This window comes from Opisthocomus hoazin, chromosome Z (genome assembly GCF_030867145.1).
Source record: "Opisthocomus hoazin isolate bOpiHoa1 chromosome Z, bOpiHoa1.hap1, whole genome shotgun sequence".
In the NCBI taxonomy this organism is placed as follows: domain Eukaryota; kingdom Metazoa; phylum Chordata; class Aves; order Opisthocomiformes; family Opisthocomidae; genus Opisthocomus; species Opisthocomus hoazin.
This window is the reverse complement of record NC_134454.1, coordinates 56,492,428-56,505,807: the sequence shown is the minus strand read 5'-3', so window position 1 is coordinate 56,505,807 and position 13,380 is coordinate 56,492,428. Positions and strand designations below refer to the sequence as shown.

The 13,380-nt window shown below is 40.9% G+C and overlaps 1 protein-coding gene across 2 annotated transcripts in view; it reads left to right on the top strand.

Annotated features, from left to right (window-relative positions):
- The window catches only part of MEGF10 (multiple EGF like domains 10), a 98,664-nt gene that overhangs the window by 22,833 nt on the left and 62,451 nt on the right, over nucleotides 1–13,380 (top strand). For both annotated transcript variants that reach the window (XM_075411005.1, XM_075411006.1), the window contains exons 2-5: nucleotides 134–265; nucleotides 2,275–2,376; nucleotides 3,705–3,805; nucleotides 11,273–11,365. In XM_075411005.1, coding sequence (XP_075267120.1) covers nucleotides 150–265; nucleotides 2,275–2,376; nucleotides 3,705–3,805; nucleotides 11,273–11,365 — 412 coding nt within the window. In that variant the 5' untranslated portion in view covers nucleotides 134–149. The remainder of the gene's footprint in view (nucleotides 1–133; nucleotides 266–2,274; nucleotides 2,377–3,704; nucleotides 3,806–11,272; nucleotides 11,366–13,380) is intronic.

The window sequence follows — 13,380 nt, the reverse complement described above, 5'->3', positions numbered from 1 at the left end:
GGCAAGCAGTCTCTGTTTCCTGAAGTACTTGTCACTTTATATCATTGATATTGATTATATATGGGTCAATAATTTTAGCTCCTTTATCGTTTGTGCAATATTGTTAATGTATTGTAAATATTTTTTCTTACAGCCACCTTTTTGGAAAGATGGCCCTTCATTCAAACTCCTTTTTTTGCTTCCCTGTCATACTCTTGTACCATTGGATGGGGACAGCTTTATCTCTGAATCTGGAAGATCCCAATGTGTGTAGCCACTGGGAAAGGTAATGCTTTCTTCCGGAAAATACATGACACGAATTCTGATTGTAATAACTTTGTTTTGTTTTACCTGGCACATTTGAAGTGGTTGAAATGTTTTAGCTGAGTAATGAACTGGGAAAAACATTTCACATTACTGCATGGTCAAGATAAGTTCATGGATAAGTAAAAGAGTATTTCATGCTGGGCTGAAATGAAGTCATCTTTGCGGTAGGGATTAGGGTGCAAAAACACTACAGCAATGTTACACAACCATCTGGGTACAAGAAGAGAATAACATTAGCTTTTGGAATTTAAGTGAAAAGAAGCTTTTACATATGCAAAATGTAATTAACCACACTGGAGTATGGCCAAATTTGATTATGCTGATTCTTCCCTATTCAGCATTCACAGAGTCTGAATTAAAATTTGTTGTTTAATTTTTTTGATGAGGTTCAGAAATTTGTAACATACAGAAATAAATTCATCAATTTAGTTGGTCCGTTCGTTCATCCAGTTTCGTGTTAGTTGCAAGGAGAACGCCACAATGGGTGGGAGAGGTTGAGCCACATGCGTTTTCTGTACGTCTTGTCACTTATAGTAGTGAAACCAAGCCTTACACAAGTGCTGTGTGCTTTAAATAATTCTACCCCAGCCAGTAATAAAACAGACTCTACAAACAAACTGCAATCACAGCGAGACGGGGCAGAGCATTCCCTGCCTTGAGCAAAGGGCGCGGAGCTGCAGGCAAGCGTCGGCACCCCACCGATGTTTTGTCGGACGAGGTCAGACAGCTGGGTGGATGAGGGTTGATTGCCTTCATGCAGACGTAGGAAAAACAGGGAGTAAGTTCTGGGCAGTTGAAGTAAGTGGGTCCGGATGTGTTTTCCCTCCATGTAGATGATGGCACTAGGAAGAGGAGATTTGTGGCCGCTGCCCTGCAATAGGTCAAAGAGGGCCTGAGTGGAAGCGAGTGAAAGCCGGACAGGCTGCATACTTCGTGGTGTGTTTTGGCTGGCGCTAGGAATTAGTTCTGCTGCAGGGACTTGCCGTGCATTCCCATATTTTCTGACCCCCTTGCGCAATCAAGGGCTGACTGACTGCCAGCACAAACAGCCTGCTGAAGAGTTTTCTAAGACGATTCAATATTTTTCCCTTTTGCAATGGGGCTCTACTCCTCTTGCCCCACTGACAGCCCTGGAGGGTCTGGACTTCATAGCGTAGATTTATTTCTAGGACAACGTGCTTATAATTTGGCAGAAAATAATAATAGGACTTCAGTATTTCTGAAAAAGAAAAGGTTTCTGCTAAAAATTAGCCAGTAAACAAAATAAGGTATGGACATTGATATTTGGTAATTTCTGATTGCTTAGTAGACTGTTTGATGACATGATTGTTGTATCATTTTCCAATCATTTTTACTTACATGTATTTCTGTGCTAACACCCACTTAGTATCCATGTACACTGTCAGACCTTTGCGCTACCAAAGATGACGTTTTGCTATGGATACGGCTACAGTTTTTGAAAGATACTTCTCAGAAAATCCAGTGAGATTTTTCAATTTTGTGTGATAAAGGAAGAAACCAGATTTTCTGGCTCCTAACTAGTTTTGCAGCTATCCACTGATGTTAGTAGAAGTTTATTGCCACAGGAGAACACGCACTGCACACTGCTTCAATTTGCTGCTGATTTGAGATACAGGTGTTTTGGGTTTTTTTAAGTTTAGGCTTGCATTACTTTTCTTTAAATGTCTCGTAGTACTGTTTCGTCAAATGTATTGCATGACATGATGGCTCTCTGCATATAGAGTTTTCTTTGCTTGGTGGAAGAAAAAACTTTCAATTGGTATCTTCTGTTTTATAAAGTTAGAATGTTTGTGTTTTACTTAAAATTTCTGTGAGTTTTTGTTGCATATCAGTATTTCATTTATTCCTTTCTATACCAGACATCTGTAAAAGACTTCCTTAAATCAGAGTGTACCATAAAGGAGTTGCTTGATAATCTGTCTGCTGTCTCTCTCTCTCTCTCCCCAGTTATTCAGTTACAGTGCAAGAGTCATATCCTCATCCTTTTGATCAAATTTACTACACCAGTTGTACTGACATCCTAAACTGGTTTAAGTGCACACGACACAGGTAATGTCTAATTGTTAGTATTGTCAAACTGCTGATGTTGTAGATATTTGTAAAAATTTTATCTGTCAAAATCAATCATGACATGTAGGATATTTTAGCTATTGTGACTACAGTCTGTGGCAACTGGAAAATGCTTGTCCAAGCAACATCACGTATGTTTTATTAGGAGGTCGGGGTGTATCATCCCATGGAGTGCTAGCAGAAAACAAACAGGCTGGGAAAAAGCGTGCAATGCACAACGTTAGCACCTTATGTGCTGGGGAAAATGTACACTCTGGAGAAAGTGCAAGGAAAATGAAGAGACTTGTTAAAGAAAACTCCATGTGCTTGCGGAAAGTAGGCAAGAGGTGAATGATTAAAAACTGGTGACAGCTGTAAAAAGCATTTTCCTTAGAGGAGTATGCCCATAAGCATGAACCATCAGCAGTGGGAAAGGCTCCCTGGGGCACAGCAGCTGGAGGAGACAGAGCAGTACAGGTAGCAGGTAAAAAGGAGATGCTAAGTTCAAGGAGAGATTGCACTTTGTTTATCTATGGCACCATTTATGTACGAGCTATTCTTTGCTGGGGGTTCAGACTGTCTTGAGTGTTGCGGGGATGCGTTTGCTGCTTGTTGGAGTATGTGGTCAGCAGCCAGGAGAGCTGGGGAGGGAGATTTACAGATATGGTGAGGAGCAGAGCGGAGAGAGCAGTGGGAGAGCCTGCTGCTGATAAATACTGCTTGTTCGTCTCAGAAGGAAGCTATATTTTCTGCAGTTCTTGACGGGTCTATGTGCTGATTTCTCTGTGTGCTGCTCAGCACTGCCCTGCACGGCTGCATTTGGCAAAATGAGAGGCGTGCTGCACTGCCGGCTGCCCAGGAGGTCCGAGCTCTCCTTTCAGCCCTCCCGTCTCTTGCCTTAACCAGAACTGTGCTGCTCACGACATCTCTGCCCCTAGAAAACTGGCTCACCCTTGGGAGGGTGATCCCTAGAAGTCTTTCCCTTGGAAACTGGTATCTGTAATGATCCAGCAAACTGATTTGTATTGCCAGGCTTTAGCCTCTGTAGGGGATGCTAATGGCAAAGGCAGCGATGCTCTGGTTTGCCTATTAGTTAAGCAGCCAAAATCCTTAACTTTTTTTCCTGCTGTCTGGCCACCCATGCACGTAAGGCTTGTTGGGCATCCACTAGGACTCTTGAACTCAGCAACAGATAAATCAAGGTCTCCTCGAGCTTCTTTTCTCTCCTCTTACTGATGCCTGAACGTTTTTTAAAATGTGTAAGAATGTGTATTGTTTTGTTTCTCAACCATGAGTGGTATGTAACAACCATTCATTCTTTTCTTTAGGATCAGTTACCGTACCGCCTACAGACATGGTGAAAAAACAATGTACAGGCGTAAATCCCAGTGCTGCCCTGGATTTTATGAAAGCAGGGAAATGTGTGTCCGTAAGTTTGGCTTCTTTTTGCTTTGAAATTTCATACATTTGTCACAATGCTGGTTTGACTTCCATTTGATGGGTGTCTTGGGCAATCTGAGTTACGGGGGCGCAGTTCTTCATCAGTGTTGCGTGTGCAGCTCTCGCTGAAGTCAGCTGGTGTTGTGCATGTGCATAGGATAGGGTGATCGGACCTCGGATGTCTAAGTATCCAGCCTTGATGTGATTCTAACTAGTAATCATGTGGAAAATGCACAGCATAAGTGTCGGTGCACTTTCCAACACAGTAAATAAACACAAAGTTCAAAACCAGAAGGGAAACACAAGGTTTTTCTCCTTAGCGTGGGCCCAGGTTGATACCCATGCTTAGCCTCTTCTCCAGGCACAGAGATCTGTAACAAGTGTTTAAAGGCGGCAGCACTGCCTTTCATGTGGCACACTCCTCTGTGTCCGCATCTTCCGAAGTCTGAAGAGGGAAGACCCGTGTCCGGAGCCTGGTGGTGGCCTTGGCTCAGCTCTCTTTCTCTCTCTTTTATGGCCTGGTGCAGACCTAGGAAGGTCTGATTCTTAAAGTGGTATTCATTCAAGAGCATAATAGATAGGCAGAATGAAAATGGAAGTGGTGTTAGTCCTGAGCCCTGGAAGTGTATGATTAGTAGTTTAACATAAGGTTGTTCAAAGTCATATGATGCTTGTGTCGGCAGGACTGACAGCAGGGAACTTGTGATAGGTAAACAATTGTGAAGGGTAGCGTGTCCTTGGAGATGAGCAAATGTGTAGGGCTGAAAATGAAATTAATTCAATAATATTTCAAATTGTTTTTCCCTGTGAATGTACATGCACAGCACAGACTGTAGTGGCAAGTTTTCCAGAAGTCGGGGAACTAAACTACTTCATATTTTCATCTCCTTGAAAAACTAGGCTCATCAGGGGCAAACTTTTGTCTGTAACGTCATTTGTGATGTTGACCTGAGCATATGATGTATTAATTTTAGGAGACAGAAAGTGCATGCGTTATAGTGGAAAACAGGTACGTGCATTCCCTGGTTTTGCTTTAGCTCTTCTAATAATGTTTAAAAACCTGCAGAACCTTAACAGACAACGTCAGAGGGACTGAGGCGGTATAGTTGAATTTTTTCTGGAAATGTGGGGCCCTGTAAGAGCAGACTGGTAAGGGGCTGGAGCCTTTGGACTGCTGGGGTTGCCCTTGGGCTTGCTGCCCAGTTTCTGAGCAGGCAGCCGATGGGCAAGCCTTGCCAATGGAAAAAGGTGAAGAGCCCAGCTTACTGGGAAAGACACAGCCTGAGCTGTGATGGCGGCTGCTTTGGCTCCTCTCACGTGCAGATCTGCGTCACGTCGCCGAGTCAAACCCCGACTTGGCTGGTCTGCGCAGGGAGCCCACTGGCACGGGGGCTGAGGCATGTGTGGAAGGCTGGCTCTGAAATGGCATGTTCTCCGCCCAGCTCTCTAAGGCACGTGGCTTTACCTGGTGTCTTTTTCTCAGCTGAGAACAAGAAAAATGGAGATACATTCGCTGCTTTATTGCAATATGTTATATGCTGTAATGACAGTGGTGAAGCATAGCCGTCAAGGTATGGAGAACCTTGTCCAGGAAGAGTTCTGTGAAATAATGGAGAACAAGAGATTTGTCATTTGTTTTGCAACCCAGCTTAGGAGGTAGCAGTGTGGTGGATAAGTGTTTCGTGCTTACCAATAAGCGAGAGTCTGAAAATCAATATCAGTATGTATGTTAAATTTATTTATTCAATGCAAATGCAAAATAGTTTCTTAATTTGTGCCTTTCTGAGGTGCATACTGGAAGTTACCAACAGGATTTATTTGTATCCCTGGGAAATTATACACTGGGAATGTCATAACACCTCACACTATCCTCATTTATATTTTTGTTTTACAGCACTTCCTGGAATTTGAAAATGCAGCAGTAAGATCTTTTGAATTAAAGTGTTTTCTGCACACAAAAAAGCAAGGTCAAAATTACATTTTCAAAAAACAATTTTTGAAAAAAATGGATCTATCTGATATCAGATTACTATTTTTTATTCTTTTTGCTCTTAACATGTTTTAGACTTACAAGAACCGATTTTTAACTACATTTGGTTATTATACAGCATTTGTGGATGATCATATTTAATTTTTTGATTAAGTAGTATACTTTTTGAAGTATGTAACAGTTTGATCACATGAGAAGCGTTATGATGAGTATCTTATGTGGCTACAGCTTTTACATAGTTATAGTATGTGTAGTAAATTAATTCTGTGTTAACATAGTGACACTCAGAACCCAGGAAATTCAGGTCACATTGGATGTATACATTTTTTACTGTTATTACATAAAAAGATATCAAATGCTGATATTTAGGACAAATCTGCTCTGACTTTCAAAGCAATTTTGGAGTGCCTCAGACTTCAAATGATGTAAAAAGAAAGATTCTTCAGTGCAGCTAACTTTACATTTGTTTGATTCTGCAATGGTTCACCGTGGAAGTCATTGAGAGACCTTCGGCCCTCATGATCTTCAGCAGGAGCTGAGGATTCAGGGCAAAGGAGGAGCTCAGTAGTCAACAGAAGGCAAAAAATATTTTGTGCTTTCCATTCTTTCAACCAGCTTTCTTCGTAGTGAACTTGTTCATACTAGAGTAGATGGTGCAAGCATACACTGTGATAATACTAGTCATCCAGTTTAACTCGGAAAGCAAGTGTGATACTGTCAACTGAGATCAAATGGTAAGAGACAGTGATATGGGGAGGACTTTTCTCCTATGTAGCAGAAATATCACTTCCAGAAAGGCAACATAAAATCTTTTTCTGCAAGAAAATGGCAACCACACAGAAAAACATGCATGCACTTCCTCCCTTTTTCACCTGTGTTTTGGTTTGGCCTGGATAAATGCCAGGTGCCCACCAAAGCTGCTCTATCAATGCCTCTCCACAGCTGGACAGGGGAGGGGGAATACGGTGAAAGGCTCGAGGGTCGAGATAAGGACGGGGAGAGATCACTCACCAGTTACCATCACGGACAAAACAGACTGAACCTGGAGAGAAAAGGATAGTTTAGTTTATCACCAATCAAATCAGAGTAGGGCAATGAGAAATAAAAGCAGATTTTGAAACACCTTCCCCCCACCTCTCCCTTCTTCCCGGGCTCAGCTTCACTCCCAAATTCTCTCCCTCCTCCCCTCGAGTAGCTCAGGGGGACAGGGAATGGGGGCTGTGGTCAGTTCATCACACGCTGTCTCTGCCGCTCCTTCCTCCTCAGGGGAGGACTCCTCGCACTCTGGCCCTGCTCTGGCGTGGGCTCCCTCTCACGGGAGACAGTTCTGCACAAGCTACTCCAGCGTGAGTCTTTCACAAACTGACCCAGTGTAGGTCCTTCCCAGGGGGTGTAGTCTTTCAGGAATGGGCTGCCTCAGTAACTTGTGTTCCGTTTTCACTTTTTGATGAAAATTCCTTTTGTGTTTTGTCTTTGGAGTCAGTGTGTGTGTATACACATATATGGAATATACGTGTATGTGGATATATATATATGTATGGAAAATATACAAACAGGCCTTTTTTATCACTCATATGAAAATTTATTCAAGAGTGAATGTTCCACTCTGCAGATATGCTCTGTTTCAGAAGTGGAAGTTGAATGAGGCACAGGAGTCACTTCACTGAGCTGAAATACTTTAAGCAGGTATAGTGATGGAGGAGCAATCTGTGTCTTGAACCGCAAGGGCTGTATAGCTGGACCTCATCGGCATATGAGTAGGCATTTGAATTTCACTCTTCCCTTGAGCTGGAGCACCATCTCCCTCTCTTCGTTGGTATCAGTACGAGACACGGGATCAGTGTTTGAAAGTGGCAGCTTGACCTAAAACAGTATTACACCTTCCATGCCTTTAGTGCCGTCACTGGCTTAATCTCCCCGATACGAGCTCCTCGCCCGAAGCTGTGGTGCTAAGGCTTGTCTGTGAGTGTGTTGGCCACGCGCTTGCCTCGCATTGCTTGCAGCTTGCTGTAGTAGTGGTGTCAGTGGCCTGGGTGTGTTACACATGGCTTTTCACATTGAGCCACTTTGCTGAGCTTCCTCAGCGGGGCATGTTCGTTCAGCTGGTCACAGTAAGTACCAGTGCCTGCAGCTGAGGTGGGAGCAGAGGTCAGGCAGCCTGGTGGATTTGTGTCCAGGCGACGGTGCAGCTCCTCCTGTGGTGCGGAAAGGGCTGCTACAGGGAATATCATACGCAGCAGCAGATATTTTATAGGTGCTTCAAGCTGGCTGATACTCTGTAATCAGAAAGAGCGTATCTACCTTTTGTTTTTTAAGAAAACGAAAGGATATGATCTGCTGAAATAGACCTGTAAGTTGGACAAGGCAAGATTTAGAGAAGATTTTGAAGGAAACAGTAAGACATAGAAGAAAAGGGGAAAGAAGATATAAAAGGAAATTCCAAGAGTAAGCTCAGATTGCTTTTTGTATGATAATTGATTTTTCCCTTACAAAAGAAGATACCACTTGCGCAATTTACTGCTGCCAGTGGATTTCTGGTGTTTCTTTACATCACTCAGTATCAAAAAGATTTCATGTTAAGTTTTTCGCTTGCTCTTGCACATGAGTATTTTCTTGTATTATGTCCAAGAAATCCGTAGAAAACCAAGAGAAAATAGTTTTTCTGTCCCTGATGTCATTCATGTCTTTTCAGCTCGTGGTAGTGCTTCACATGTTGTCCTCACCTTACACTTTTTTGTAGGTCACGTAGTAAATTTTGGTTCTCTATCCCCATGTTCAGGGTAGTAATTTTTTTACAGATGCTGTCTCTTAGGTGTGTTAGCTAGGATTCATTTGCCAAGAATCATTTAGCCCATAAGGTGTCTAGAGAATAATTTCTTTCTGGTTACAATATAGGTTTTTATGTATGTCCAGAGTGTAGAAAGAAATCATTCTTTGGTCAGATATATTTTGGAGCATTAAGAAACTTCACCAAAAAAAAAAAAAGAAATATTGGATGGTTTTAATTCTGTTGTATATTGTGAACATTTTTTGAAACATTCTTGGCTTCATTTTAGCTTCTTCAACGTAAAGAATTACATGTACGCCTTCTTTGAGAAAGAAATTTGTATACTTGTATGCCATATATATATATAATTTTAATTGATCTTCACTGATTTTATTTGGAAGCAGCAATATGTGTATTATCCAACTTCCTTCAGTGGTCCTTATTGCATATTTCTTTGTCATTAGAGTCAGCAGGGTTTTGGCTGTCAAAACCCCCAACATTGTTACCTATAGATAACTTCTGTGGAGACTTAGTAGTGGTACCCTGTTTTGAAGAGTTGTGTTTGATTTATGTTCTGCTACTGGAAAGCTGAAACACCACTTCAGTGGCTGAAGAGAAGCTATTGGTGATTTATGCTGTTGTGGCTGAGAAAAGAATACAGCTCTAATTTTCAGGATGACTCTGCATTGTAAATACTCTGACCCAGCTTTTCATCTGTTGTACATTTCTTCTAAGACAATTCTATTTTAATATGTGACGTCATTGGTGATCATTTGCAGAGCGCCATAGAGTGTGCTGTTACACAGGGATTGTAGGAAGGACCGGTGTGCTTAGCATGGCATGAGGACAGTGCAAGGGGAACCTCAAAGAGCTTGTTCTGTACCTCTAGCTGGGTCCAGTTTCACACAACATTTTGATTTTTGTATTTTTTATCATCTGTCTCACAGAGTATGCGATGAAATGCCGCTGTATTGTATTTAGCCTTAGTGGTCAGGAATTTGGGTTGAGTATGTTGGTATTCACCGCTATTTATACATGTGCACATGCAGAGATGTGTATGTGTACAGTGACCATCTGCTTTCTTACAGTTTACTAGTAAGATTTTTCACACATTTGATTTAGGGAGAGCTTCAGTGCCCAAGGCAGCACTTACTAGGCAAGAATCTTCAAAGATACAAGTAATTCCTGTCTAGTTATAAGACTAATGGAAAATTTTGTTGTATTATTTAAAGTCATTCTTTTCATAATAAATAAATACAGAACAATGAAATAGCTTTGTAGTAATATCTGGTATCATCTAACACTTAAAAATTCATCTTCTCCCTGTTGATTTCTAATGAAGATCATTTTAATGCACATCTGAGAAGCAGCTTATTGGAAATAAAGGCTGAGAATGAAAATCAAAGGCTGTAAAAACATCCAGTTAATGGCTGGGATCCCAGATAACCAAACATTTTAATAATATATATGATTGATCTCTGTGTGGCTTTCTTTTTTATTAGCCACACAAAATACAAAGATGACCAATATTCTTCGTCATGTTTAAGTAGGAAAAAAACAGGACATTTTGCAAGTATTTTTCCTAAGTACTATAGAGCATTTTCAATGCATTCAGAACCAATATGATTCGCATTAAACTTCTCATAAACAGCAACTTTGTTGTTTTCCCGTCATTCACCTTGTATTCATTGGTATACCAACCACATTCCTGTCGTATTTTCTCTGGAAGTGTTGGTACAAAGAAAATGCTCGCCCTAGGCACATTTTTAAAGTTTTGTTGGTGTTCAATCTAGAAGGAAAGTGTTCCAGTTTCTATATTTTGGAAAGTTAAGGGTATTTCATGATTAATATGATGCCATTAAACTCTGTCTGGAGATTCGTCCTCTTCAGTGTATTGTATTCTGAGTCAGTTACATCAATGTGCTGGGTATCGAAGCCATTTCAAGTTTTTCTGAAAAGTTTCAAATAAAAGCTCTATTTCAAAGTAAGCCTCAACTGTAGAAACACATGCTTGCAAATCATTAAAAAAAATTATAAAGAATAATTTCAAGCAACTCTGCTTAGCACTTAGAATAAAGGTTGCAGTGGTTCACAGGATTTATAGCTCGTGCCTTACCTTAATCGTCATCACTGTTGTGTTGTGATTCGTGTGAACTGTGCAACCATTCAGCAAAATTAATATTAAAGTACAATGTGTTGCAAATAGTATTTTATCCATGCTGTTGCAAGAGAACCCCTCTTTTCATGCATGCAGAAGTTCTCCTCTTTTTCTTCACATGAGAGTTGGCTTCAGGGAATGACAGGGTCCTTGAGGTTGGAAGGGACCTGCGGAAGTCGTCCAGCTTCCCTGCTCAGGCAAGGCCATCTAGGGCCTCTTGCCCAGGACAGTGTTGAGACGGGTTACCAACTACGTCGTACTATGACTCTTTTCTCATTAAATGTGGACAATTTTCTCTTTGTTAAATGCAAAATTATTTGAGTAGTTTTAGGTGGAGCCTTCAAACTTAGGAGAAATAGAAGAGAGTGAAATAATAAAATTAATTTTGAAGAGGTACCATCAAACGTGAATACATTACTGTTTATTTTGCTTTTAAAAGATGTTTGAGACATGAAATATCTGGATTAGGAATAAGTTTAGAATATTTTTCCTAGTGCTGGGAGTTCTTCTTTAATTCTTTGTTTATTTCCTTCTCTGACAGCTCATTGTGCTGATAAATGTGTCCATGGTCGCTGTATTGCTCCGAACACCTGTCAGTGTGAGCCTGGCTGGGGAGGACCCAACTGCTCCAGTGGTGAGTTTTCACCTGCTTCTGCCTGTCTCATGCTCTTTCCACGATGTTGTCCTCTCTTCTGGGCAGATTGTCGTCGATCCTGTGCTTGGGCTCCTGCTTTCTGGTCAGGCGTTGTTCCCAGTTATCAGGTTACTCTGCATGACCTGATTTTTCTTCATTTACTTGCAAATGAAGTTATCCCACAGCAGCACTAAATGTCATGAGCTATTCTGTGCTCGGCAACATGCCAGATAACACAGAGCTTAGTAGCTGGAGTAAAGTAGGTAAAATCATATTTTAACTACAAGAAAATCTCAAATTTTTTGTTCTCCTAATGCCTAAAGTATGATGGTGTCAGTTAGTGTTTAAAAGCTATGAGCAAAGCTTCTTCACAACCCTATCCTCCTTTTTTGCTCTGCCACTGGCTCGTCCATTTTTGCTCTCACTCTGTTGCACTCCTGCATCATTATTTGCTCCCTGTCTCCTTCCTTGTTACTCTCACTAACTAGTCAAGTTTCCCCAGCATTCTTCTTCCCCTTTGCCAGGAGAGTGGGTGCGGGAGGTGAGAAGAGCAGGACAGGAGCATGAAGGATACATGGGGCAGGAGACCAGGGCAGGCTGGCACCTTTCCTGCTTGGCATGTGGTTGCAGTCACATGCAACCTGACGAGCAGGTGGTCACGTTTAATAAAGAAATTATGATGATCAAGGCCATCAGACGCTTGATGCAAGAACATAGCAAAATATCAAAAACACAAAGCAGAGTAGCAAAATAATATCAGTTAATGACCTGTTCAGTCACTGCTCTTTTGTAGACGCTTTGAGTGTAAAACCAGGCACGGCAGGCTGCAAGAAGGCAGTGACATCTGGACAGAGGGGAGAAACCCCTCAGTGGCAGGGCTGACATTTTTGTGCACTGTCCCTTCCTCCGTCAAGATAATCCTTTGTGCAGACCACAAATTGCTATCTTTTTCTTCCCTTTGTCTGAAATAGATTTTCTCAGAGTAGTTGTCAATACTTTTTTTAATTATGATTTGTTATTTATTCCATCTTTCAGTTCCCCTTTGTAAGGTCTTTGGAAATGTACTATTTAGGCTAACGTTACAACCCTGTACTTCGTTACAATCAAGTTCAAAGTGGGTTACTGCCTGTCCACTTGAAAGGAACATATTTTGGTCAATAATAATAAAATATGTTTATAATTTATGTTTCACAGACCTTATAAAATTCTAATTCATAAACCAGAGCTTGATGTCTTGCAAAGATACTATGGTGCTAGTTGGCTTAGTATGGGATTCCTATAAAAATAACAACTGTGAAAACCTTAGATCATCAGCAGGACAAAAATAATATGGTTGTATTTTCACCCTCATTTTTTTCCACTTAACAAAAATAGGGAATTTTTTTTTTTTTTTGCAAACAAGGTGCTATAGTGAGTCTTCATCTGGAACTGATCTGTTGTTCAGGCAGCATATTTTGTGAAATTTGAGAGAGCAAGCAGGAATAAAAATAATTAATAATAAATTACATGAGGAAGAACTTAAACATTTAAAAATTATTATATTTGTGGTATAGTCTTTGTATATACTTACATGTGATTCTTTTCATAAAGAGCTCTAAAGAAACATCTAGTTTTGCACAAGGCATAAAGCTGAAAAAGTTAGCAAAGTGATGTTGCTGTAATACTGATCTTAATCTTGTGTGCTAAATTGTGAAAAGAAGTTGTCAGAAAATGTTATCTTTCCTTCTGAAAGCCTGATGTATAGACCTCTTTTGTAGCTAATCAAACAGGCAGAAGAAACGTGTATCACTAGATAGCATAGAATGGGGAGATGCTGTTATTGATTGAGATTTCCGAGTCTGAAACTCGCAGAGAGGTCACTTTAGGTGAGACAGGAACCTCTAAATCTGTCTTTGGAAATAATCCTTCCTCTCACAGGATTTTCTAGAGTCCATTTCCCTTACCTGTCTTGTATAATTCATTTTGAGTATATGTGCAGCTCTTTTCCTCTGCTTCGTCCTCAGTTGGTTGCCTTT